The sequence below is a fragment of the Antechinus flavipes genome, chromosome 6, assembly GCF_016432865.1.
Source record: "Antechinus flavipes isolate AdamAnt ecotype Samford, QLD, Australia chromosome 6, AdamAnt_v2, whole genome shotgun sequence".
Taxonomy (NCBI): domain Eukaryota; kingdom Metazoa; phylum Chordata; class Mammalia; order Dasyuromorphia; family Dasyuridae; genus Antechinus; species Antechinus flavipes.
The window spans coordinates 210,274,765-210,299,874 of NC_067403.1; the positions used below are offsets into that span (position 1 = coordinate 210,274,765).

A 25,110-nucleotide genomic window follows, 5' to 3' on the forward strand; every position below is an offset into this window, starting at 1 on the left:
TTTGTTTATCACAATTAGCTTCTCGGTTCACTTGTTTGTTCATTGGGTGCCTTCAGTGGTTGGCACAAGGAAATAAAAATAAGTTCATATACACACATGGGCAACCAGGTAGCACAGTGGATAGTGCCAGCCTGGCATCGGGAAGACTCATTCATCTTCATGAGTTCAAATCTGGCTTCAGACACTTACTAGCTGTGTGACCTTGGGTAAGACATTTCACCCCATTTACCTCAGTTTTCTCATCTGTAAATGAGGCAATGGCAAAGCACTCCAACACTTTATCAAGAAGTGACCCTAAAGCAGAGGTCAGATATGACTAAAATTGACTCAATAACAAGCACACACACAGAAGTGAGAGAGCTTAGTTAATAGTAATTATGCCTCATGTTATTATAGTGCTTTGAAGTCTGAAAATTCAAGAATTATTATCTCTTTTAATTCAGTGTCTAGTATTCCCTATGGTATACTGTGCTTCATAATTATAAACATAAATATAAATAAGATATAACAAATATAAAATATAACATAAATATGATATAAAGTAAATAAGTAAAATAAGCATAAAAATGTTTATTTATATCTTGTTTTATATCATTCTTCATCTAAAAAATGGGAGAGCCACTTTTCAATATCCATCACTCACCCAGTCATCCCTTCTAATAAGAATGAAAAATACAGTTAAAGTGTACATTAACTCAGTATGCTATTGAAGTGCATCACACAAATAGTCTTTGCAAAGAAGGGAAGTAGGCACATTTTTTGGGGGGGCCACGTTTGATGATTACAGTTTCACAACATTCTGTTTTACTTGTTTTTTTCTTTTTTCCTTTGCATTGTTGACCTGCAGGTTATCAGCCTTAAATCTGCTGGAGGTATCCCAGAGCCTCATTCCATTCTAAGTGTTGAATTCCTCACTGTCCTTTGGATTGCCTTGCCATTGCTCCCCCAAATCCCTTGAGCCTTGCCATCTACCCTGCAACTTTACCTGCTCAAGGACTTTCTGGCCATTTTATGTGTTGTCTTCCCCAATTAGAATGCGAGTTCATTGAGAACAAGATCTGTCTCCATTTTGCTTTTACGTCCACAGTGCTTTGCACATAACGAATCTTAAATGCTTTTTCATTCTATTCCAAATAACAGTTTAGCCATTTCCCAATCATTGGGAATCTACTTTATTTTTCAAATATTTGCTACTACAAAAGGTCCTGCTATAAATATTTTGGTGAAGCCTTTTTTTTTTTAAATCACGGTTCTCAGGGTGATTTATTAAGTAGATATAATTTTTTTTTAATAAATGTATTACCATAAGGAAAGTATATTTTCATAAGAGTAGGCTCACTGGGGCAGCTAGGTAGCGCAGTGAATAGAGAGCACCAGCCCTGAAGTCAGGAGGACCCGAGTTCAAATCTGGTCTCAGACACTTAACACTTCCTGGCTGTGAGACCCTGGGTAAGGCACTTAACCCCAATTGCCTCAGCAAAAAAAAAAAAAAAAAAGTCTGAGTGGGCACATTTTAAAAATGAATTTTGCCAAGAAGCCATCATCAGGATTTTGTACCTTTCAAATGGACAATAACTGACTTAGAAAAGGAAGTAAAGCTTGTGTCTCATATTGTAAGGAGCCTCTGCTTCATTCCTTGAAGTTCATCCAAAAAGATTTGGGTTTTTCAAAAGATTCTAAGTTAACATGAATCATCACAAAAGCAAATGCAACTTGGGCTTTGTTGAGAGAAGCGTAATGGACAGAACTAGGAAGATGGCGCGTTTCAGTGTATGGTGCCGTGTCCAGAGCACGATTGGGGTACTTGTATTTAGTTGGGAGGATGTCTGCCATGAGAGCATTGGTTAAAAGAAATGGGGATATTTAGCAGACTTGGGGTGGATAGATATCTTCTCTCACACAGAAGGGAGATTAACCTGGTTTGTTTTTTTATTAGTTCTGCCTTCTAGAGCCAAGTAGAAGCTAGTGAGAGGCAGATTTAGACATCATTTTGCTTTCTGGAAAGACAAACTTCCCATTAGTTAGAGCTGTCCCGGAGTGGAGTGAGTTGCCCATGAGGAAGCGTGGTCTCTTTCAGCCTGAGTCAGGAGAAACGACTTGTTGGGAGTCTGGTGTGGGCTGGGCCAGATGATCTCTGAGCTGCTTTGAGTTAACCTTACATGGTGGGAAACACTTGAAAATGTTACTGTGGCCAAGAAATCCTCCTTATGCATATCTACTGGCCTAGGGAATAACCACTCAGCGCTACTAGGAAAGGCATGAAAGTTCTGTGGCCCGACTGGTGGGCCATTTCTGTGACTCTGAGGGAAAAACTCCCTCCACTGGCCACTGTTCCTTTATATGTATTATCTCTCTTAGGATGTAATCTCCTTGAGGACAAAGATTACTTCTGTTTTGTCTTTGTGTTCTCAACACCAGCCCCCTGTCTGGCACGTAATAGTACCATAATAAATACTCACTTTATCATTTATTCATACATGAATTGCCTGCCCATACTTTATCCTCTGCAGAGATAGTCTTTAATCTTCAGTCACTTTCCTAGGTTAAATAATAATTTATTTAATTTAATATTTTAAAGTATTGGTTTAATTTAATTTTACATCTGTGATCCTCTTAGAGATAGAAGGCTTGGGGGTTAAAAATTCTGTGGCCTGTTAACTTTTTAAAAGAATAATTTGCGAATCAATATTGCCTAGTACCTGGCAGTTTAGTCTTAGAATAAGAACTTAGATGTAAAGTGTTTTAATCTTCAAGGAAGCTGCTTTTTCCTTTTTTTCCAACATAGTAACAAGAAACTTTACTTAGAAAAATATTATGCATATGTATAAATATGTATGTATGTTTATAATAGTTTCAGGGGTTCCCCCTGCATGGAAGGCATGTAAGTTTTTATATTAGTAAGATTCTGTTTATACTGTTAAAAAAAAAAAGAAAAATAAAATGCTTTTACTGATGATTATTTACTAAGATTGTAAAAGGTTTGATGTTAGGATCAGCACATCTATTTATTAGAATTAAAAGAAAGAATGTTCAGTTCTTTTTTTTTTTTTTAAGAGAAAATATATCTATTTATTTATTTATTTATTTTAAATAACTTTTTATTGATAGAACCCATGCCAGGGTAATTTTTTACAGCATTATCCCTTGCATCCACTTCTGTTCTGATTTTTCCCCTCCCTCCCTCCACCCCCTCCCCCAGATGGCAAGCAATCCTTTACATGTTGAATAGGTTACAGTATATCCTGGATACAATATACGTGTGCAGAACTGGACAGTTCTCTTGTTGCACAGGGAGAATTGAATTCAGAAGGTATAAATAACCTGGGAAGAAAAACAAAAATGCAAGCAGTTTATATTCATCTCCCAGTGTTCTTTCTTTGGGTGTAGCTGCTTCTGCTCATCTTTGATCAATTGAAACTGAATTAGGTCTCTTTATCGAAGAGATCCACTTCCATCAGAATACATCCTCAAACAGTATCATTGTCGAAGTGTATAATGATCTCCTGGTTCTGCTTGTTTTACTTAGCATCAGTTCATGTAAGTCTCGCCAGTCCTCCCTGTATTCATCCTGCTGGTCATTCCTTACAGAACAATAATATTCCATAACATTCATATACCACAATTTACTCAACCATTCTCCATTTGATGGGCATCCAGAATGTGCAGTTCTTAAATAGAAATTCAAAGAGGATTATTTTTCAAACTTAGTACCATCATTCATGAGGTTGCTTAAATACTCTGCAATGTATTTAAGTGATCCTTTAGGGACAGTGAGTATGATATTATTGTTCTCCAAATTTGTATGTAATTGGTCAACTCACTTTTTTGTTAATGTGGTTTTTTTTGCTAAATTACACAGAAACTGGAAGAAGCTGCGTCTCGTGCTGCAGAAGAGGAGAAGAAACGCCTTCAGACTCAAGTGGAACTACAAGACAGGTTTAGCCTGGAGCTGGAAAGAGAGAAACTAGTAAGAATCACATCTGGGTAAAGGAGAAGCACGTTTTTCTCACACCCACCAGTGTAACACCAAGAGGATGGGTCCTGTTCCTTGTTCTGACAAGTGGCTTTACCTTTCCAGGTTTCAATGAGGGGACTTGACTCGATCATTTCCAATTTCCTTTTTAACTCTAAAACTCAATGACTATCACCCCTTATTTTCCTTTTTTTCCTTCTTTTCCCCCTCACCAGATAGTTTCTTTTTCAAATGAAAAGGGTGTGGGTTAGTGGGATGAGATGTCTTCCATCAGCCTGCCAGTAGATCTGCTCTTCTTACTCTAAGGAGCATTGATCCAACCGTAATTACCCAGAAATCTAGGCCCCCTAACCCCTTCCCTAAAGCAGTTTCTCAGTGTTTGGAGTAAAAGAGGCTGTGACTGCCGGTGTCGGTGAGAAAAAAGGAGATGGGGCTAGTGCGTGGAGGTTTGAGAGGCTCTTAGCTTTAAGACTTTCTTTTCCTTCAAGTTTGAGGCTTTTGGTTAAGCACCTTTGCTTTTAATTGAGGAGAGACTATTCAAATACTCTTGGCCCGTTCATTGCTAGAGTCTGCCCAATAGAGTTGGAGATGTTCCCGGATAGGCAGTGATAGCTTAAGATCTCTAGTCCAGGGGAGCCACAAGGGATGCCAGAGGGAGAGAGGAGAGAGGCAGTGGCAGGGACTGAGAAAGTATCTTCCTCTCCCTTCCTCCTGAAATACATAGCAGTCGTGGCTGACTTGTACTCCTTAACCCTTTGCTTGCCTTCAAAAGGACCAGGGTCATTCCTCTTTACCCCTTACTGACAGCCAGTAGTTGTTTTCAATACAGGAAAAAATATTTAAGGGAACGAGATTCTGGAGAGAAAATATTCTTGATCATAGGAAGGAAATTTTTTAGAGGGATGAGCAGATCAAGGCATTTACATTATATTTGATTCTGATTTTTATATTAGAATGGGATATCCTTTTCGAAAGGCGGTCAGATGGTAGTTGCGTCCTGAGGGAGGAAGGGCAATGTAAGGCCCTTCTTGGGGCAGAACTTGACACTGGTCTCATTTTGTGCTATCAGATCCGGCAGCAGATGGAAGAACAGGTGGCCCAGAAGTCATCGGAACTGGAGCAGTATCTGCAGAGGGTCCGCGAGCTTGAGGACATGTACCTGCAGCTGCAGGAGGCCCTGGAAGACGAGAGGCAAGCTCGCCAAGACGAAGAGACGGTCAGGAAGCTCCAGGCCAGGTGCTGGTTCCTTCTGCTTCGAGCGCGGATAAGTTTTCTCATTAGCCCGACCAAACAGGAGCAGCCATTCACAACCAGTTCAATAGGAGGTTTATTCGAATGCGCCCTAACAGCTTGTCTGTGGCTTCTTGGCAATCTCCTTCCAGTCCAAATACACATGTGTAGTTTTGGTTCTCAGAAGCAGCTCTCAGACTGCCAACAAGTTATCAGTGAAAAGCGTTTCAAGGGAGAGAATTTCCCGCACTAGTTCAGAAACTACGGCCTCCGACCAAACAGCCCCGACAGTCTCAGCTTTTGGCCGGTCTTGCTGGTTCCTCCTGACTCTCGGGGGTCAGGCTGGCTTCTGAAAGCATCTGCCAGAGCTCTGACGCTCCCCAAGGCTCGGTTCCCGTGTCGCCTGTGGGATGTGTCTGTCAGCTCAGACCCAGCCTTCCTGAGGATGGGGGGCTTCACGGTGGTGCTCAAAGCCCCTTTCAGAGAGATGGAAGGGCTTTGATCTGAATCAGTGGAGGGAGCCAGGAGCCTTCTCAGATATTCTAGCAGCCCCTGCTAGAGCGTGACTGTGCCTTGGATGTAGGTTTCCTCTCTAAATTATTGAACAAATTTTCACATCCCAAGCTCATAATGGCCCAGAGATGCCTGATGTTAGGGCCGATGCCATGGATGAAATGCGTGTGCCGCTGGGCACCTCTAAAAAGCCAGTGGCCTTCAGGAGAATTATGGCCATTTTGGTCAGTTTTTAGGCAAACCATGATTGGGAAGGAGGAGGTGATTTTTTTGGGCTAAAATCTGCACTGGAGACTTGAGATTTGTCCCAACTATAGAGTATTGTATCTGGTTTGGGGGCTAAGTTTCAGCAAGAAAGGAAAGTAGTTGAAAACCATTTTATGAACAGGTTGAAGGAACTAGAAATATTAAAACTGTTTTCAAAACTTTCACTTTCAGCCTTAAGCCATTACCTCCCCTTCCATTTTCCCCTTCCCTTTCTAGGAGTAAAACTACTAAAAAAACCCAAAAATTTGTAATCCACAGTTTAAAAAAAAAATAACATCACTTTCAAGGTAGAAAGTGATTTCTCTCCAGCAGAAGTGTCAAAGAGAGGTGGGAGAGGGACCTAAAATGAGACCTAAACCAGATTAAAGTGTAATTGGGAAATGTCTAGCAAAATAAAACAGCAACAACAAAACAATACAGCACAATCTAGATCATTTTAATTTGTGGTTTTCTAAGTTAACTTGAAACTTGCAGGGAACTGTGATTCTGCTTGACCAGCAGCAGCCCATTAGGTCAAACCCTTTCCCCCTCATTTCCTCTTGTTAAATAAGATTTTTAAATATATACCTATTAGCCACTGATCACAACCTTTATTAGGGTTAAACTTGAAGGAAGAACATAGATCATGTGAAAGTCCTACTGGGATTGAAAGTGATGTTTTCAACTTTTGGGATTAGGACTTTACAGATGAAACTCTCAAAATACTTCATGATAGAATTGGCCACAGGAACATCTTTAGGCCTGTGGCAGCCAGTTGTAGACATTTATTAAGCACCTACTGTGTGTCAGGTATTGCACTAAGCAATGAAGGTACAAATGAAAGGGAGGACGGGTCCTGCCCTTGAGGTACTAATCCAACTGGGGGAAACAGCCCATAAAAGGAAGCTGAAAAGGGCAGAGGGTGCCAGAGGTGATCTGGCAAGGGGGGCATGATGTTCATGGCGTCAAAAGCAAGTAAGGCATCTGATGGAAAATGAAGTTACCTGGAGAGGCCTGAACCTGCTGTGGAGGAGGCCCTGCTCCAGTCAGAGGGGACAGGGGGCTGAGGAGGGGCCAAATTCCCAAGCTGAGCCCTGAGATTTCAGGGGCGAGGTAGAACTAAGCCGAGCCGTTTTCTCAAACAATGCCTTCCACAACAAATGGCTTGGAGGCAAGTATGCTGAGAATAGACATTTTACCTTGAGCTACTTGAAAACCATATATATCTTTTAGAAGCAGGAACCCAATTGGGGCAAATGATAATGATATCTCTTTTTAAAAATGCTCAGAGGTGAAGAAAAAATAAGACTGAGCTTTAACATGAAGAATTTAACTCATGTGCAAGAAAAAATTCCTTGGTGTAGTGCAAAGTTGCTTGAGAAAGGTGATTGAGGGAGTCTCCTTCATGGAATTCTGTAAAAAGCTGAGTCTTAGTGCTGGGAATTACTCTCTAGAAGCTAGTCTGACTTTTTCCTTTTACAAATGGAAGACACTGAGGACCCAGAAGGGACTGTTGTGTTTCCAGAGGAGGCCCAGGCCAGTGTTCCTTTTGCCGTGTTGTCAGTGGGACTTCCTAAAAGCAGGGGCCTTAATTAGATGACTTGTAAAGTTCTTGAAGATGATTATTCTCTAATTTTATAAGTTAATCATAACTTGCCATGGCTAAGCTTGTAATTCATTAAATTTTTTTTTTGGTTTAAATTACATTATATAGTATATATATCTATCCAGGTTGCGCTTGCCAAAAAAGACCAAGTTGGAAGGAACATTAAAAATAAACAAAACTTTTCCAACTTGATTGCCTTGTAGGAAGAGCATAAAAGGCAGGGTTTCCTTATTAGAAGGCAAATATGTTTGCAATAGAAAGCTTACAATCAGAGAAGGCAGGTTTTGGTTAGCCAGTACCATAATATTCTGATATTTGGCTTCTCTTTGAAAAATGTAGTTATAACATGGTGGAAAAGAGGAAGAGAGCCCTCTTCAAAACAAATTCTGGAGCAGCAGAATGTACAGAAGAATGGGGGGGGGGGGGACAGTTTTCCAGCCCAAGACACGTTAGGAGGTCGGCAGGAAAGGTCTGTTGTACCGGGTAAGCCGGGAGCACCGTCCAGCCCAGGCCATACCCAGCAAACCAGTAGGAGGCCTTGGGAACACTGGCGGTTCCCAGACCTCTCAGCCCACAGAAGCAGTCAGAGGACTAGTCAGAAGGAGGTTGCAGGAGTCCCTTTGCAGGGATTCAGAGCAGGTATCTCTTCTTGCCTTGGTGCTCAGAGTCATCAGTACAGAAGTGCCCCCGTGGTCTCCGGTTTGGGGATCTCCTCAAGAAAAACCGAAATGCACCTTCCTCAGACCTTTTGTCCTGTGCATTTCTTGTCCATGCCCTCCCTGCAGAGGGTCTGCTCAGCCCAGAAGAGCCTTCCCTTAGGTGTTTTCAGATTCAGTGGCTAACAAGCACACTCCCGGGGCTGTTATCCGCTGGCCTTTGCTTTCTGTTTGGGGCGGGCTGACTTTTCTGTGATGGTAATGCTTATGGTACTTTTCGCACCCATTCCCTCATTGGTAATGTGCTGCAGCTTATTTCTGACAGTCTCCCTTTTGTTCTTTGCTCATCTGCACTTTTGATTCTTCAAAGAATGGTCATGTCTGATACTTGGAAGTCATATGGCATTTTGGTCTTTTCTTTGTCTCTTTTTTGTGTTCTTTATTTTTTCTGATTTTGCATGTATGTTCATTTTTTAAATACACATTTCTTTATGAATCATGTTGGGAGAGAAAACTCAGAATGAGAGAAAAAAAAGAGAAGAAGAAAAACAAGTGAACATAGCATATGTTGATTTACCTTCTATAGTTTGCTTTCTGGATGCAGATGGCATTTTCTATCTAAAGTTTTATTTATTGCTTTGGATCATTGAACCACTGAGAAGAACCACGTCTTTCAGAGTTGGTTATCGCACATTCTTGCTGTTATTGTGTATTGTGTATTCCTGGCTCTGCTTGTTTTTCTCAGCATCAGTTTGATGCTTTCCAGGCCTTTCTAAAATCAACTTGTTCATCATTGTTTATAGAACTATAATATTCCATAACATTCATAGACCATAACTTATTTAGCCATTCCTCAGTTGAAGGGCATCTATTTATTTTCCATTTCTTTCCAAGTCTACCACCAAAAGAGCTGCTACAGACATTTTTGTCTTTATAGGTTCTTTTCCCTCTTTTTATGATTTCTTTGGGATACAGACCCAGTAGAGACATTGCTTAGGCAGTTTTACTCAATCTGAGAGATGTGAGATGACACCTCAGAGTTGTCTTAATTTGCATTTCTCTAATTTGTAGCGATTTAGAGCTTTGTTTCCTATGATCATAGCTGGCTTTAATTTCTTCATCTGAAAATTGTCTTCATATCTTTGACCATTTATCATCTTTGGAGTGACTTGTATTCTTAAAAATTTGACATAGTTCTCTATATATTTTAGAAATCAGGTCTTTACCAGAAACATTGGCTGTAAAATTTTGTTCCCTAGTTTTATGCTTCCTTTGTTTGAGTTGGTTTTGTATGTGTAAAACCTTTTTAACTTAACGTAATCCAAGTTGCCCATTTTGCATTTCATGATGTTCTTTAGTTATTCTTTGGTCATAAATTCCTCCCTTCTCCAAAGATCTGATAGATGAACATCCCTTTCTCTCCTAATTTGCTTATGGTATCACTCTTTATGCCCAAATTTTGTATCCATTTTGCCCTTATTTTGGTATGGGGTGTGCCAGTTCTCTGACATACATCTTGTTCTTTAAAAGTCGGTTTTTTAATCCCAGAGAGAAGCTTGGGGTCTCTGGAAAGGCTTCAGGGTTTCCCACGTAGAGTCCAATTCACTCTCCTCCTCCTTTTCAATTTCACGCTTCATTGTCCTCCTGAAGGGCCTGTAAAAGGCGCAGGGAGCACTGAAGCAGTGCACGAGCTTTCCCTCCACCTGTGCAGATCAGAGAAAGGATGATAAACCATCTACTTGGTTTCAGCTCATGAAACAAAGGCCTTGTGCTCAATGTAACAAATGCTATTTGTTGATAGTTGATGATGATAAAAATCAAGGAAATAACCTTTTTTTTTTCCTCCTTGTGGCTGGGCTTATTTTTATCCTAATTGCCCATGTTGAGTGGTTAAGTTGCTATTTATAAGGCTGCCAAAAAAGATAAGATACCCAGGTTGGATGAAAGGGGCTGTGCAGTAATTCGTGTGAAAAAGGACCTCGGAGTTTTATTGGATTACAAGCTCAGTGTGGCTGCCAAAAAAGCGACTGTGATCTCGAGGCAGTGCCCGGAGTAAGGGAGGCCAGGGTCTGGACCGGGCCCCACGTGTGGCACGGGCCGGGAGCGGTGACTCTCTGGGGGGCACGGCCTTCAGTGGCACAGCAGGATTCCGGACTCTGCAAGGCGGGCACCCGCTGCAGGAGGGACGGATTCATGCCGTGCTCGGCCCAGAGGGAGAGCTAGGACTGAGGGGAGGGGGCAGTACAAAGGCAGACTTTCTAACTAAAGAGGTGAGAGATAGCCTGGCAAGGCAAGTCAGTGAACCTGCGCCCATTAAGCCCCTCCCTTGGGCCAGACGGGCAAGGAGGGAATTATTGACTGGGAGGCTGCCCCCTCCCCGCCTGGTAGGTTTGTAACAAGGCGGATGCCTACGGGGGCCAGGAAGTGAGATGGCAGATCCTGAAATTTCCTGTCAATTTGCTTTCTGTTTATTTTAGGGGAATTACAGATTTTGTATCTGACCTGCAAGCGGTGATTCCCGACTCTCCGTATCAGGTTCTCTTCTGTGTGTGTGCATGGAGTTTCCTGTCCCTGATAGTCATGGTCAGCCCACCTCTGGTGCTTGGACACAGGCTGCTCCGACAGCCTCCCCATCCCTGTAGTGCATGCTCCTCCTGGGTGACCGGGAGCACTGCCTGAGGGCCTGGAAGAGATTCCCGGCTCTCCTCCCTTTTGTCACCACCCTCCTCCCACAGATGCCTTGTGTTTCACCCCGGCAGCTCTCTGGCCAGCAGTGAGGCAGGGGCTGCAGGGGCTGAGATGACAGGGTGGCGTCCCCCGTCTGATCCCCCCCTCTCCCCGCAGGCTGCTGGAAGAAGAGACCTCTAAGAGAGCCGAGCTGGAACGCTGGCACATGGAGCAGCAGCAGGCCATCCAGACCACCGAGGCGGAGAAGCAGGAGCTGGAGAACCAGCGGCTGCTCAAGGAGCGCGCGCTGCAGGAAGCCATGCAGCAGCTGGAGCAGCTGGAGCAGGAGAGGAAGCAGGCCCTGGAGCAGTATGAGGTGAGCTGGAAGCTGGAGGCAGGCAGGCTCTTCTGCTTGCTGCGGGCACTGGCTTCCTTCGTTTTTGTTTTTTAATTTTATTCTGAATTTAATCAACATCAAATAAAGGGGATATTTCCATATACAAAGTGGCCTTTTTCTGTATGGCCAGTTTTTTAAAGGAATCTGTAATTCAGTGTCATACCTCACAGCCTTGTCTTTACTGTCTCCCTCCCTTGCCCTGACTTATTCCCACCCCTACCAGATAAAAAGAGAAAAAAGCAATACTTTTAACAAATAAACATGGCCGAGCAAAATAAATTCACATGTTGTCCGTGTCCAAAAATTTGTATCTCATTCTGTTCATTTGGTCCTTTACCTTTCTACCAGGAGGTGGGAAACATCTCCATCATTGGGCTTTCAGAGTTGTATATGGTCTTTACATGGATCAGAATTCTTAAATCTTTTCAAGAATTTTTTTCTTAATGTTTTTGAATCAATTCACAATTCCACCAACAGTGCATTAACGTCCCTGTTTTCCCACATCCCCTCCAACATGTCGACTCAACCAGTCTGTTAGGTATGAAGTACTACCTCAAGAGTTGTTTTAATTTGCATTTCTCCGATCAGTTATGATTTAAAACATTTTTTCATATGACTATAGATGATTTTAATTTCTTCTCAAAATTGTCTGTTCATGTCCTTTGACCATTTATCAATTGGAGAATGACTTGTATTCTTATAAATTTGGCTCAGTTCTCTATATATTTTAGAAATGAGGTTTTTAAATCAGAAATATTGGCTGTAAAATTGTTTTCCAGCTTTCTGTTTCCCTTCTAATCTTGAATACATTGGTTTTACTTGTGCAAAACTTTTTAATTTAAAGTAATCAAAATTGCCCATTTTGTATTCTATAATGGTCTCTTTTTCTTGTTTGATTACAAATTCTTCTTTTCTCCAAAGATCTGATAGGTAAATTATCTCTTGCTTTCCTAATTTGCTTATAGTATCACTTTTTATTCTTAAATCATGTACCCATTTTGACCTTATTTTGGTATGGGATGTGAAGGTCTATGCTGAGTTTTTGACATACTATTTTCCAGTGTTCCCAGCAATTTTTGTCAAAAAGTGAGTTTTTAATCCCCAAAGTTGGAGTCTTCAGGTTAAATCAACAGTAGATTACTATAGTCATTGATTATTGTGTCTTATGTGCCTAATCTGTTTCATTGATCCATCACTGTGTCTTAGTACCAGATGGTTTTGATGACTGCTGCTTTGTAATAGAGCTTTAGGTTTGATATTGCTAGGCCACCTTCATTTGCCTTTTTTTTCTTCCATCAATTCCCTTGATATTCTTCACTCTTTGTTCTTTCAGATGAATTTTGTTGTTATTTGTCCTAGCACTATTAAGTAATTATTTGGCAGTTTGATATGGCACTGAATAAGTAGATTAATTTAGGTAGAATTGTCATTTTTATTATATATCCTATCCGTGAGCAGTTGGCATTTTTCCAGTTTTTTAGCTTCTAATTTTATTTGTATGAATAGTCTTTTATAATTGTGTTGGTGGGTAACTCCTAGGTATTTTATATTGTCAATAGTTATTTTAAATGGGATTTCTCTTTCTTTCTCTTGCTGCTGCCAACATAAGAAATGCCAATGATTTATGTGGGTTTATTTTATAACTTTATATAATTTTATATATATCATTATATAACTTTATAACTTTGCTAAAGTTGTTCATTGTTTCTAGTAGTTATTTACTTGATTCTCTAGGATACATTGCCTAATCTAATTACTGTAATTTTTTGGCTAAAAAAGCTAACATTTCTAGTACAATATTGAAAGATAGTGATGACAATGGGAATTTTTGTTTTACCCCTGATCTTACTGGCAATGTTTCTAGCTTGTTTGCATTACATAGAATCCTTTTTGATGGTTTTAGATAAATGCTTCCTATCATTTTAAGGCAAACTCCCTATATTCCTATGGTTTCTAGTATTTTTACTAGGAATGGTTTTTATATTTTGTCAAATACTTTTTCTGCATCTATTGAGATAATCATTTGATTTCTGTTAGTTTTGTTATTGATATGTCAATTATAGCAATAGTTTTCCTGGTATTGAACCAACCCTGCAATCCTGGTGTAACTCCCACGTGATCATAGTGTATTGTCTTGCTGATAAGTTGTTGCAATTTTTTTGCTAATATTTTATTTAAGATTTTTGCATAGCATTCTTTTTTTTTTTAATTTAATTTTATTTAATAATAACTTTATATTGACAGAATCCATGCCAGGGTAATTTTTTGCAACATTATCCCTTGCACTCGCTTATGTTTTGATTTTTCCCCTCCCTCCCTCCACCCCCTCCCCAAGATGACAAGTAGTCCTATATATGTTAGATATGTTTGCATAGCATTCTTTAGGGGAATTGGTCTATAATTTTCTTTTTCTGTTTTGGTACTTCCTGGTTTGGATATCAGTGTCATAGGTGTGTCATAAAAAGATTTTTCCCCCTATTTTTCCAAATAGCTTATATAGTATTGGAAGAATTGTACTTTAATGTTTTCTTAGGGAGTTGATTAATAGATTCTTCAATTTCTTTTTCCAAAATGGGACTATTTAAGTAAGTTCCTCTGTTAATCTGTTCAGTATTTTTGCAAGTATTCATCCACATTTCAATTAGATTATCAGATTTTTTTGGCATATAATTAGGCAAAATAGCTCCTAAGTACTGTTTTATTTCCTTTTCATTGATGATAAGTTCACTCTTTTCATTTTTGATATTGGCAATTTGGTTTGCTTTTTTCCTTTTTTAAATCAAATTAACCAAAGAGTTATCTATTTGTTGGTTTTTTTTTAATAGAACTTTTATTTTTATTTATTAATTCAGTAGTTTTCTTTCAGTTTTATTCTTTCCTTTAATTTTCAGATTTTCTAATTTGATATTTGAGGTTTAAAAAATTTGCTAGCTTTTTTAGTTACATGCCCAATTCATTGATCTCCTCTTGTACTGTTTTATTCATATAAGCATCTAGAGATATAAAATTTCCCCTAAGAACTGCTTTGGCTTTATCTCAAGTTTTGGTATGTTGTCTCATTATTGTTATTTTCTTAGATGAAATTATTGATTATTTCTTTGATTTGTTGTTTGACCCATCCATTCTTTAGGATTAGATTATTGAGTTTCCAATTAATTCTTGACCTATTTTTCTGTGGCCCTTTATTACATGTAATTTTTATTGCATCATGATCTGAAAAGAATGCATTTAATTTTTTTGTCTTTCTGCATTTGATTGTGAAGTTTTTAATGCCTTAATATGTGATCAGTTTTTGTGTAGGTGTCATGTACTGCTGAGAAAAAGACATATTTCTTTCTATCTCCTTTCAGTTTTCTTTAGAAATCTATCATATCTAACTTTTCTAAAATTCTATTCATCTCCTTAATTTCTGTCTTGTTTATTTTGTGGGTTAGATTTATCTAATTCTGAGAGAGGGAGATTGAGATGCCTCAATAGGTTTTGCTCAAATAGTTTTATTTTCTATTTCTTTCTGCATGTCATTTAACTTCTCTAAGAATTTGGATGCTATGCCACTTGGTTACATATATGTTTAATAGTGATATTACTTCATTATCTATGGTACCCTTTAGTAAAATATAATTTTTCCTTATCTTTTTTAAGTAGATCTATTTTTGCTTTCACTTTATCTGAGATTAGGATCACTATTGATGCTTTTTTTATTTCAGCAGAAACATAATATATTCTGCCTCCTGCCTTTTACCTTTACTTTGTGTGTATCCTTCTGCTTCAACTGTGTTTCTTATAAATAACATATTGTAGGATTTTGACTTTTAATCCACTCTCTTATATTATAATTTGTTCACTTGTCCCCCCAGTTGATGATAAGTTTCCAATTCTCTGCTACAATAAAGAGTTTTATAAGGTGTTTTTTTTTTTTTTTTATGTATATAGGTTTTCTTCTGTCTTTGATTTTTTTGGGTGCATAGGGCTAATAATGATAGGAGTCTTCTTTTCTTAAAAGCCTTCACTCAGCCCTACCATTCTTTTAACCTTTCTATCTTCCCAGCTACTTTTTCCTTTTCACATTTAAATTTTTAGAAATCAGTCAACAAGAATTTATAAAATGCTAAGGATAGTGCTAGTATCCCTAGGGATACAAATGCCAAGCCTGAAAATAATTCCCACTCCCAAAGAGTTTACATGCTAATGGAAAAGTTGCAAAGTATGTAAAGAAAATGTAAAATGAATAATGCAAAGCAAATACACACAGGGATGAATTTTGAAGCATTTTGCATACTGCTGCTCTTTTATCTGCTCCTCCTATTTTTTCTTGTAGCTAATGCAGAGCTATTAAGATTTTTCAGCAATCACCTATTCATTCATTGAGCTTGAAGTCACATAAACTGATTTTTAGCTCCTTTTTTTTTTTTTTTTTTTTTTCTCAGCAAAGAAGTGTTTTTAGTCTGGAAAGGGCATTTATATCTTTCTTAGGAAACTGGAGGTAGCTGATTCAGACTGAAACTGGGGAATCTGTATTTAGGTTGTTGGATGAGGTGACCTTTGAGTCTTAAACTGGAGAGGAGTGGTTGTTTGAGGAAGGCTTCATTGCATCTCAAGTCCCATTGGCTTGGTGCCAGGAAAATCACTCAAGTTTCCAAATTCTTTTTCTTCCTTCTTTCCCTTCCTTCTCTTCCTTCCCTTCCTTCCTCTTTTTTTTTTTTTGTTTTACTAATGTAATGAGTATACACATTATAAACTCATCTTCCTAACCAAATTTACAACTCTCTTTGTTTCAGGGAGTCAAAAAGAAGCTAGAGATGGCAGCTAGAAAGACGAGGAGCTGGAAGGATAAGGTGGCCCAGCATGAGGGACTCATTCGATTGATAGAACCAGGTAAGGGCTCTGTGAAGTCAGCACCAAGTTCACCGGGGCTTTTAGAGTTCTGCTTGTCTGTGTGTGATTCTTGAACAGGGATCTTACCTCTTCTGTATTGTGGCGTGCATTGCCTGTCTGGAGAAGCATGCAGACACTTCTCAGAATAGTGTCTTCTTATGCATGTGATAAAATACATATAGTTACAAAGAAAACATTATTACTGAAAGACACTTAGAAAAATATGAAAAAATTATGTTCATGGATCCCAGGTCAGCTCCTGTTCTAGAATGTGCTTTTGGCCAAAAATAATAGAAACCAAGGCTATTTATGGTAATTTTGTTTTGACTTTTCCTGGGAGCCAGCTTCTCCATTGGGGGAAATGCTCTGCTGATCAGAAGTATAATCTTCTACAGTCTAGAAGTGTAAACATAGGTGTGAGACAAAGCAAATTTTCATTTTGTTTCTAAGCATTACGATAATGGCATATGTGCCTATGAAATACCATCTGATATAAAAGCTGACATAGACATGTCTGTTTTTCAGGTTCAAAAAATCCTCACTTAATTACAAACTGGGGACCAGCCGCCTTCACTCAAGCAGAGCTTGAAGAACGAGAAAAGAGTTGGAAAGGGAAGAAGAGCACAGAGTGACTGCCTTGGGCCCGGAGGTCAGGGGGAGCCGGGAGCTTTGTGCCAAAGACCACGTGGCGTGTGGCCCCGCGGCGATCGCCTTCGTGCCGCCGGCTGGGCCAGCACGCCAAGGAAGCTGCTTCTTTGTGCGCCTTTTGCGTGAGGGCAGCAGAAGCAGCATCACAGATGTCCTTCCTTGTCTGCTGGCCCTCATTCCCCACCCCTAGAAGACAGCTCTCGTTTTCCCTCCCACGTGGAGAAGAACCACGTTTTGGACAGTCTACGGCAGCGCACTGTCTCCAGATAGACCTTTGTCTTTGTCACGTATCCTCCTGCGGCTGGTGATGTGGGAACCTCTGCTGCGCAGGAAGCTGAACGAGCCTTTAACGTTATCCCGATCACTGGCCCACTGATGCTCTGCCTTTTGAATGTGGTTATAATCATGGTGGGTGGGAACCAGCTTCTGACACTCATCATGGCTTTTGGAGAGAATCCAGCTTTCATTTCTGCGAATCTTTTTCTTCCCCACCTAACAATAAATGGAGAAGGAGTCATGGCCAGACAGCCAGCCCCCTAACCTCCACATCACAGCGATGTTTCCCTTGGGATGGGAGTTCAGTGCTTCCTCCCTTGCCTCGGTGAAGAGGCTTCCATGAAAACAGCTTCCATGAAACTCTTGTGAGAGTCCCCACAGCTCATCACTTTGTGGCCGGCTTCAGGGACTGAGCCTCTCCGCACTCAGGCTCGAGACCTTCCCAGTATCATAGGATACTCCAGACCGGGCTCCGGTTTGACTAGCAGAGCCTTCAAGAACCCAGGCTCGTTTTCATGCCATCCTGCGGCATCAGAGGAGTGTGATAGTGGGAGGCGCATGTTAATAATATTAAACTATTCTGAACCGTCATGCATGCAGATTTATGTTACTTTAGACAAATGTAGATACACTCGAAAAGGTTATAATCCTATAAGTTACTGCCTCTTATCTGAGTAAAAGACATTAACCGACGCAATGCCCTTACCGAGTTTTAATCACGTTGCCTTTGGCAATTAATTGGAGCATAGGTTTTATTTAATGTTCACTTCTTCCTGCTTTTGTAAGCCTTATTTCCTAATTTTTAAAAGTTACTTCTCATTAGGATCTTTGAAAATTTGCAGATACAGTATGGGTTTCTGTTTTCTTCTAGCCAGATATTTATCAGTATTATTACTTTGTTTATTCAGTAATGTATTTTACAGATTTGGAATGAGGTGTGGGGTCGGCCTTTTGAAGTCAACCTAAAGTCTACCAATAAGATCTTCAGATGTGGAAGAGGAGAGATAATTTTCTCTTACTTTGATTAAGGAGCCTATATACGACTCCAGTATAACAATAACTAATAAGGAACCAAGACTTTCCAAAGAAGTATAAAGCACTGGATGAAAAAATGCTTTCCCTCGAGGAAAACGCGTTGGTTTTGGCTTTTAAAGAAAGTCTGGTAGAGGCCCTTGCTCCCTGCTGCGGTGCCCCAGCTTTTCCGAAGCAGACAGACTGTGGCCCCCACGGCTCAGCCCCCTTATTGCTGCCTTTTTTTCTCAGCCCGCTTCTGCTCGCTTGGCTCCCTCAAGCTTTAACTTCATTCTAACCCTGACCAAGTTGAACATCAGTGTCGGAGAGCTTCAGTGGACATCTGTCATCTGCGCTGTGTGTAGTAGTCATACACCCTAGTTATCGTGGAAAAGAAGCATCATGTTAATTTAATTGAATCGTGGACAACATGGAAATGACTTAGTTCAGTTCATAACAGTTTTATAAAATTTAAAAGAAAGGATAGCCTCACCTCTTTCCAACAGGTTTTCCCCCAGAGTTTGCTGAAATGCCTCTCAGGCGGGCCAGCCAGCTCTGTGCCCAGCCCAGGGAGGAAGTTTTTCTTGATTTCAAGCTTTTATTTGCTTCTTTGCAAACTTGACTGGCTGGTCTAATCCATCTTCCCCCTGACAGTCCTTCAGCCACTTGGAGACAGCCGCCATAACTCCTCCCTCCAGGCTCTACAGCCAGACCTGATATACATGAACCCCATCCTCATTGGTCTGAGATCAACTGCTCTGTGTGGCAGAGCACCCTGAAATTTCCAGTGGGATCTGGATGTGCCGTTGGTTTCCTAAATGACCAGCAGTGTGATTGTTTAACAGGGAAAGAGCTCAGAAAATGCAGGTGATGAAAAGGTTAATGTACTTTTGTGTTCTGTTGGATCTGAGGATGCAGTGGAAGAGTATGTTCTAATATACAAGCAATCTCATTGTTGAAACACTGTAAGATTGGGGACATTCAATTTGTTTAACTTTTGCTAATTTTCCTAAAATATTTGTGAAATGTTTTATATTGTTTTTTTTTTTAGGAAAACAGACCAAATGAGAACAGGAAAAAAAAAATACATGAATGACATGATTTTAGAACTGTCCACATTAATAAAATGGTGAGGGAAAGTACTTTGTGTTTTATTATCTTTTTAAAAAAATTTTTAATAGCATTTTATTTTTCCAAATATATGCAAAGATAATCTTCAGCATTCACCTTTGCAAAACATGTGTTCCAAATTTTTCTCCCTCCCCCCCAGACAGCAAACAATCAGATATATATTAAACTGTGTATTTCTTAATAAAGAAATATTTGCATGTGTTTGGTTTGGTGAAAGTTACTCTTCTTCTCCCCTCCCCTCCAGTCACTGTTAGTTAATAAGTGATCAAAACCAGGCGTTGGCAGGAAGAGAGGTTTTCTTACATTTGGTCTCTGAGCCATTATTTCATTAATGTGGGGAAGATTATAACTGATGGGCATGTCAGAGTTGCTGAAATCAAGTCACACAAGAAAACATTTCCCTCTCATGTGTCTTGTATCTTTGTATGCTGGACTTTCCTTGCTGTGCCATTTTGGTTTTTTGATCCACAGATTAAACGGTAGGGAGGTTTTTTGGGAAAGGGCCAGTGCAGATCCAGAGCCCAGCTGGTTCCACTTCCAGCTGTCACCCTTCTGCTTCTATAAACATGTACAGGTCTGCTCATGATAGCTTGGACCCTTGACTGGGAGAGAACCAGAGGCCCGGCAGGGCCTGAAACCAGGCAATTAAATTTGGTGCGTCAAGTATGCATTTACACTGTTAGATTATTTTGCTCTTTTATATGTCCCCCACAAAATTGTTCCTGTTGTGAGAAATCCAATGAGTCCAATGAGACTTGAAGGGCTGAAGTTAAAAGTCTTCACACAATTGCAGAGGTGGATGTCCTATCAAATAGGAGCTTGAAAGCAAAATTTGTTCTTCTTTTATACCTGAAATCCAAGTCCCTCCCCTAATGCCCCTTTGAGTACTAGAGGGCACAGCCTAAGTCTCCTCCTCTGATCACATCATTACATCTGCCCTCATAAAATTTACATTCTAACAGAATGTGTACGTGTATACATAATATATACAAACAGATTACAAAGTAGCTTTAGGGAAGGATTGCCCAAGCAGGCGGGGAATCAGTAAAGCTTTCCTCTAAGTGTTGAGTCAAGAAGGAAATGAGGATTTCCAAGAAGTGGAGACCAGAACGGGGTTAGCCAAGTACAAAGGCAGATCCACTCCTGGTTGTTGGACTGTGATGTAAGAAACAATGAGCAGCCAGGGTGGCTGAGTCTCATTGTGAGGTGGGGAGCAAGGTGTAAATGGCTAGAAAAGGTAGGAAGGGGCTGAATATTTTTTTAAAAGCACTCTTAACAGTGATCCCCCCTCTCCCCAATTACTTATAAAATAGTTTTCAACCTTCATTTTTATAAAATTTAAAGCTCTCAAATTTTCTTCCTTCCTGCCTTCTTCCTGAAGGACAAGTAATCTAATACACCTTATATACATACAATCAATTGTTAACATATTTCCATATGAGTCATGCTGTGAGAGAAAAATCAGAACAAAAGGAAAAATCATGAGAAAGAAAAAAATGTGAAAATCATATGTTTCGATCTGCATTCAGTCTCCATAGCTCTCTCTGGATGTGGATGTCATTTTCCATCACGAGTCTGGAATTGTCTTAGGTCACTATTACTGAGAAAAACGAAATCTCTCAAAGTTGATCATTGTACAATGTTGCTGTTATTGTATACAATGTTCTCTTGGTTCTGCTCACTTCAGTCAGCATCAATCTGTGTAAATCTTTCCAGGATTTTCTGAACTCTCCCTGCTCATCATTTCTTATAGAACAGCAGTATTCCATTACATTTATATGATCCGACTTGTTCAACCATTTCTCTCAGTTTCCAAATATTTGCCACCATAAGAAACTGCTATAAATATTTTTGTACTTGTGGGTTTTTTTTTTTTTTTTCAATTTTTTTCTGGTCTCTGGACAGGGGCTGGGTTTTGAATGAGTTGTGGACCTTGTATTGGAGTCCGACTTGGGCTGTCCATCTGCCTTTGTTACTTCTGCTGAAACTGCCCAAAATTAGAGCCTCTGTGTTTGTAGCAGTGAGGATGGGCCCTTTCCTCATGAGTTCATCCTTCATGTTAGTAATAAGCTACAACAGGCATCAGGCTGGTGATCTTGAATGGAACAAAATATATTTTATTGGAGGCTTGAGACTTTCTAAGAACATGAGCCACATACAGGTAAGCAGTTAAAGCCTGCTCTTTTTTTCCTCTCACTGGAAATGTGAGAAGTAGAGATCCCATTTTGTATGTCTATTTTGAATATCTGTCCAGTTACAAAGGTCTAATATATTCTTGGGGCCTGGTTAACCCAGAAGTTAGTATCTGTAAAATTCAACCTGGTCCATGTTAAGAGTGTTTCCTAACTAAGAAATTAGTTCTTAGGAACTAAGAAAATGGTAGTTGTATTTGGCAGCCTTGACCCAGACAGAAAGAATCTGAGCCTTGTTCCTTGTGTTTCTAAGCCATAAATCCATCCTTATGTTCAGCTTTTACTTCTCTTTTCATTTCAGCAAAAATTCAAATATTTTGAAACACCTACAAGGAATTCTACAATAGTTTGGAGACATTCTCCAAAGTTCTTGTCTTTAGTTATATTATTTTGAGAGGATAGATCAATCAAGAAGCATTTATTAAATGCTAGAGGTACAAAGAAAAAGCAAAACCATCCCCTACCCTGGGAGACAACATATACCTAAGCCATATGTGTAGGATAAATACAGAATAGATGGAAAGCTGTTGATGTCCATAAGAGAAGATTAGTGGTTGGAAGGGAGCTTGGAATCTGAGAAAGAAGGCAAGAAAAGGCATAATATTCAGAGCTACGACAGTCTTAGAGAGAAAGTATTAATAGGTGAAAGGAGAAGGACATTCCAGGAGGAGGTGGTGCTTGAACAGTCATAACAGGAAGCCAGAATTCTAGGAAATGGAGATCATGAGAACACTTCAGGTATGGGGGTCAGCAAGTACAGTGGCAATGGGGACGGGGATAAAGCACCAATATAGATTGATGCAGTCAAGGGTAGGGGGGTAAGGGAATACAGAGGGGATCAAACAGCTCCAGGAATCATCTGAGGGAGAAGTTATTTTCTTGATTCTTTTTCCCTTTGAGGCTGGGTTGATTGGGATATTGTTTAGTTGGAAATCTCAGAGTCAAATCTAATCTGATATCAATTTATGGGATGCACAGACCCTTTATAGATCAGAACTTTTTCCACTCACAACCCCTTTTTGCCCTAGAAATTTCTATGTGACCTCTAGCATATATATATAAAATAGGTATACAAATAGAACTTTTACTGATTGATAAATCATAATTTTGTGACCACATTCAGTTACATAGCCCCATATGGGATTACAACACACAGTTTAAGAAGCTTTGCTATGCATGATGGTCACAGATCACAAAAACTGAGGGTTGAAGGGACCTCATCAGTCCTTCAGTCAAACCCTTGCAGCCATAACACACCCCCAAAGTAATTGTCCAGGTTGTTTGAAGGACTTTAAATGAGGGGGAACTTGGTACCTCTCAAGGCAGCTTTAATCAAGAAGTTTTTCCTAAGAAGAAGCTTAAATTTGCCCTTCTCCAACTTCCTGACTGTTAAGAAAAGGGATGGGCCAATTAGGAAAGGGCCCATCTCCACTTCTGCCAATGGATGCCCCATGCTTGGACAAGGGGACTAAAGAAAGTTTAGTCTCCCAAATAACAGTTCTTCAAGTATCTAAAGATAGCTACCATGTCCTCAATTCTTCTCCAGGTAAAATACTGCCAGTTTTTTCAACAGATTCCCCAGCATGAGCAGGAATGCTGCTTGCCTTCATCTGGATGGTCTCCAACTTCCTATCTTTAATCTCTGATACCCATAAGATAAAGCTCCAGATATTTTTTGGCAAGGGCAAAGGATGGAGGAACTATCTCTTCATTGGTGGATGGCAGCATAAGCTTATTTTTGGCTGCCACCATCACTCTGTTGACTCATATTGTTTGCAGTCCACTAATATCCTCATCTTTTCCCAATAAACATCTACCCAATCATGTCTCCCCTATCTTGTATTTATGAAGTTGATTTTTTGGATGCAAGTAGGACTCCCAAGATAGTGATAGAGACTAGTCTTGTGGTTTTGTTGATATAGGGAACTCCCTAATGAGGCGCACTCTACAAGTGCATCTTAGTCTCAACATTGCTTGGATCACTGAGGTAAAGCGGTTTGCCCAGTATTGTGGAACTTTGACATAAAAATGTCAAAATGAACAGGAACAAGCACATATCCATTGAAGATCTCCCATCATGTTGACATGGAACCATTAAGCTCTCTTTGAGTCCAGTCATCCATGCAATTTTGAATGTGTCTGGCTTGTCATCTAGTTTATCTCTTTCAGTTTTCCATTGGAAACAGCATGAGAGATTTTGTTAGGTGCCATGTTAAAATCTAGGTAAATCATGTCACCCTGTTAAAAAAAAAGTTGTGCTGACTCTTTGAAATCACTACTCTCTTGTCTAGATGTTTGATAACTAGCTCTTTAATAAGCCATTCTACAATTTTTCCTGGATTCAAAGTCAAGCTCATTGACCTGTAATTTGCATACTATTCTCTTCCTTTTTCCAAAACTGGAACATTTGCTTTTCCCTTACTTTATGGTGCCTCTTTTATCTTCTGTCATCTTTTAAATATTCCAACTGTGACTCAGCAATCAAATTCCTCAGTTCTTCCACCACCCAAAGATGAATAGTGGATCACCTATGTCAGGTGACTGAAAAGCAGCTAGATAATTGAATCTGGAAAGACCTTGGAGAGACAGTTTTACAGGTATGGAAACTGAGGCCCAGAGGGAAAACAATTTGGGAAAGTGATGGGTTTGTGCCAAGCCATACTTCCACCTATATCCATACTGTCTCCCTTATACTTTTAGCCAGTCCATGTCATTTTCCTTGAGTAAGTTCATTTGGATCATATTTATGGTCTTTCTTGACCCTCTGTTCCTAGTCTCCTTTGGACTTCCCAAAATTAGCCTTTGTTATTTCTAACCACAGCTCACATTTGCCCTTGGATAGGAATGTGCAAGAGATATGGAGAGGGTCTTTATATTATTCTGGACCATGACCTGGAAAGGGTTATCGACATATATGTAAGACTGATGATGAAAGTCAAATAAACTTTTGAGACTCATTGGTTTTCTCTTGAACTACAATAGGTTGATAATGAATATAATGGAGGTACCATGAAATGAAAAAACTTTTTTTTTAATTATAGCTTTTTATTTACAAGTTATATGCATGGGTAATTTTACAGCATTGACAATTGCCAAACCTTTTATTCCAATTTTTCCCCTCCTTCCCCTCACTCCCTCCCCCAGATAGCGGGTTGACCAATACATATTAAATATGTTAAAGTATAAGTTAAATACAATATATGTATACATGTCCAAACAGTTATTTTGCTGTATAAAAAGAGTCGGGCTTTGAAATATTGTACAATTAGCCTGTGAAAGAAATCAAAAATGCAGGCGGACAAAAATAGAGGGATTGGGAATTCTATGTAGTGGTTCATAGTCGTGTCCCAGAGTTCTTTCCCTGGGTATAACTGGTTCTACAATACTGCAATGAAAAAACTTTTAATAAGAGCTCACTTTGGATTAAATACTGTGTTAGATCCTGGGAATATAAATGGGAAAACGTGACAGACCCTGCTCACTGTTTTTCCCCCTACCTGGATGTTGAACTTGGTCTGGCAAAGCTGCATATTCTATGATTCTGTTTTTTCTGCAAAGGGCAGAGAACACAGTCATGGCAGGTTGGAGGTAACAAGTGTAACCAGCAGGTGTCACTCTCTGGCAAGGCATGAAGATGCAGAGTAGAAATGGAAAGATCAGAGCCTTCCTCCTTTCTAGTTCAGTGCTAC

General features: G+C 39.8%; 1 protein-coding gene across 1 annotated transcript in view; it reads left to right on the plus strand.

The window, feature by feature from the left end:
- Nucleotides 1–19,430, plus strand: part of SWAP70 (switching B cell complex subunit SWAP70) — a 78,312-nt gene extending 58,882 nt beyond the window's left edge. The window contains exons 8-12 of the mRNA XM_051967662.1: nucleotides 3,860–3,967; nucleotides 5,043–5,209; nucleotides 11,069–11,267; nucleotides 16,067–16,163; nucleotides 16,689–19,430. Coding sequence (XP_051823622.1) covers nucleotides 3,860–3,967; nucleotides 5,043–5,209; nucleotides 11,069–11,267; nucleotides 16,067–16,163; nucleotides 16,689–16,795 — 678 coding nt within the window. The 3' untranslated portion in view covers nucleotides 16,796–19,430. The remainder of the gene's footprint in view (nucleotides 1–3,859; nucleotides 3,968–5,042; nucleotides 5,210–11,068; nucleotides 11,268–16,066; nucleotides 16,164–16,688) is intronic.
- Nucleotides 19,431–25,110: the final 5,680 nt, after the last annotated feature.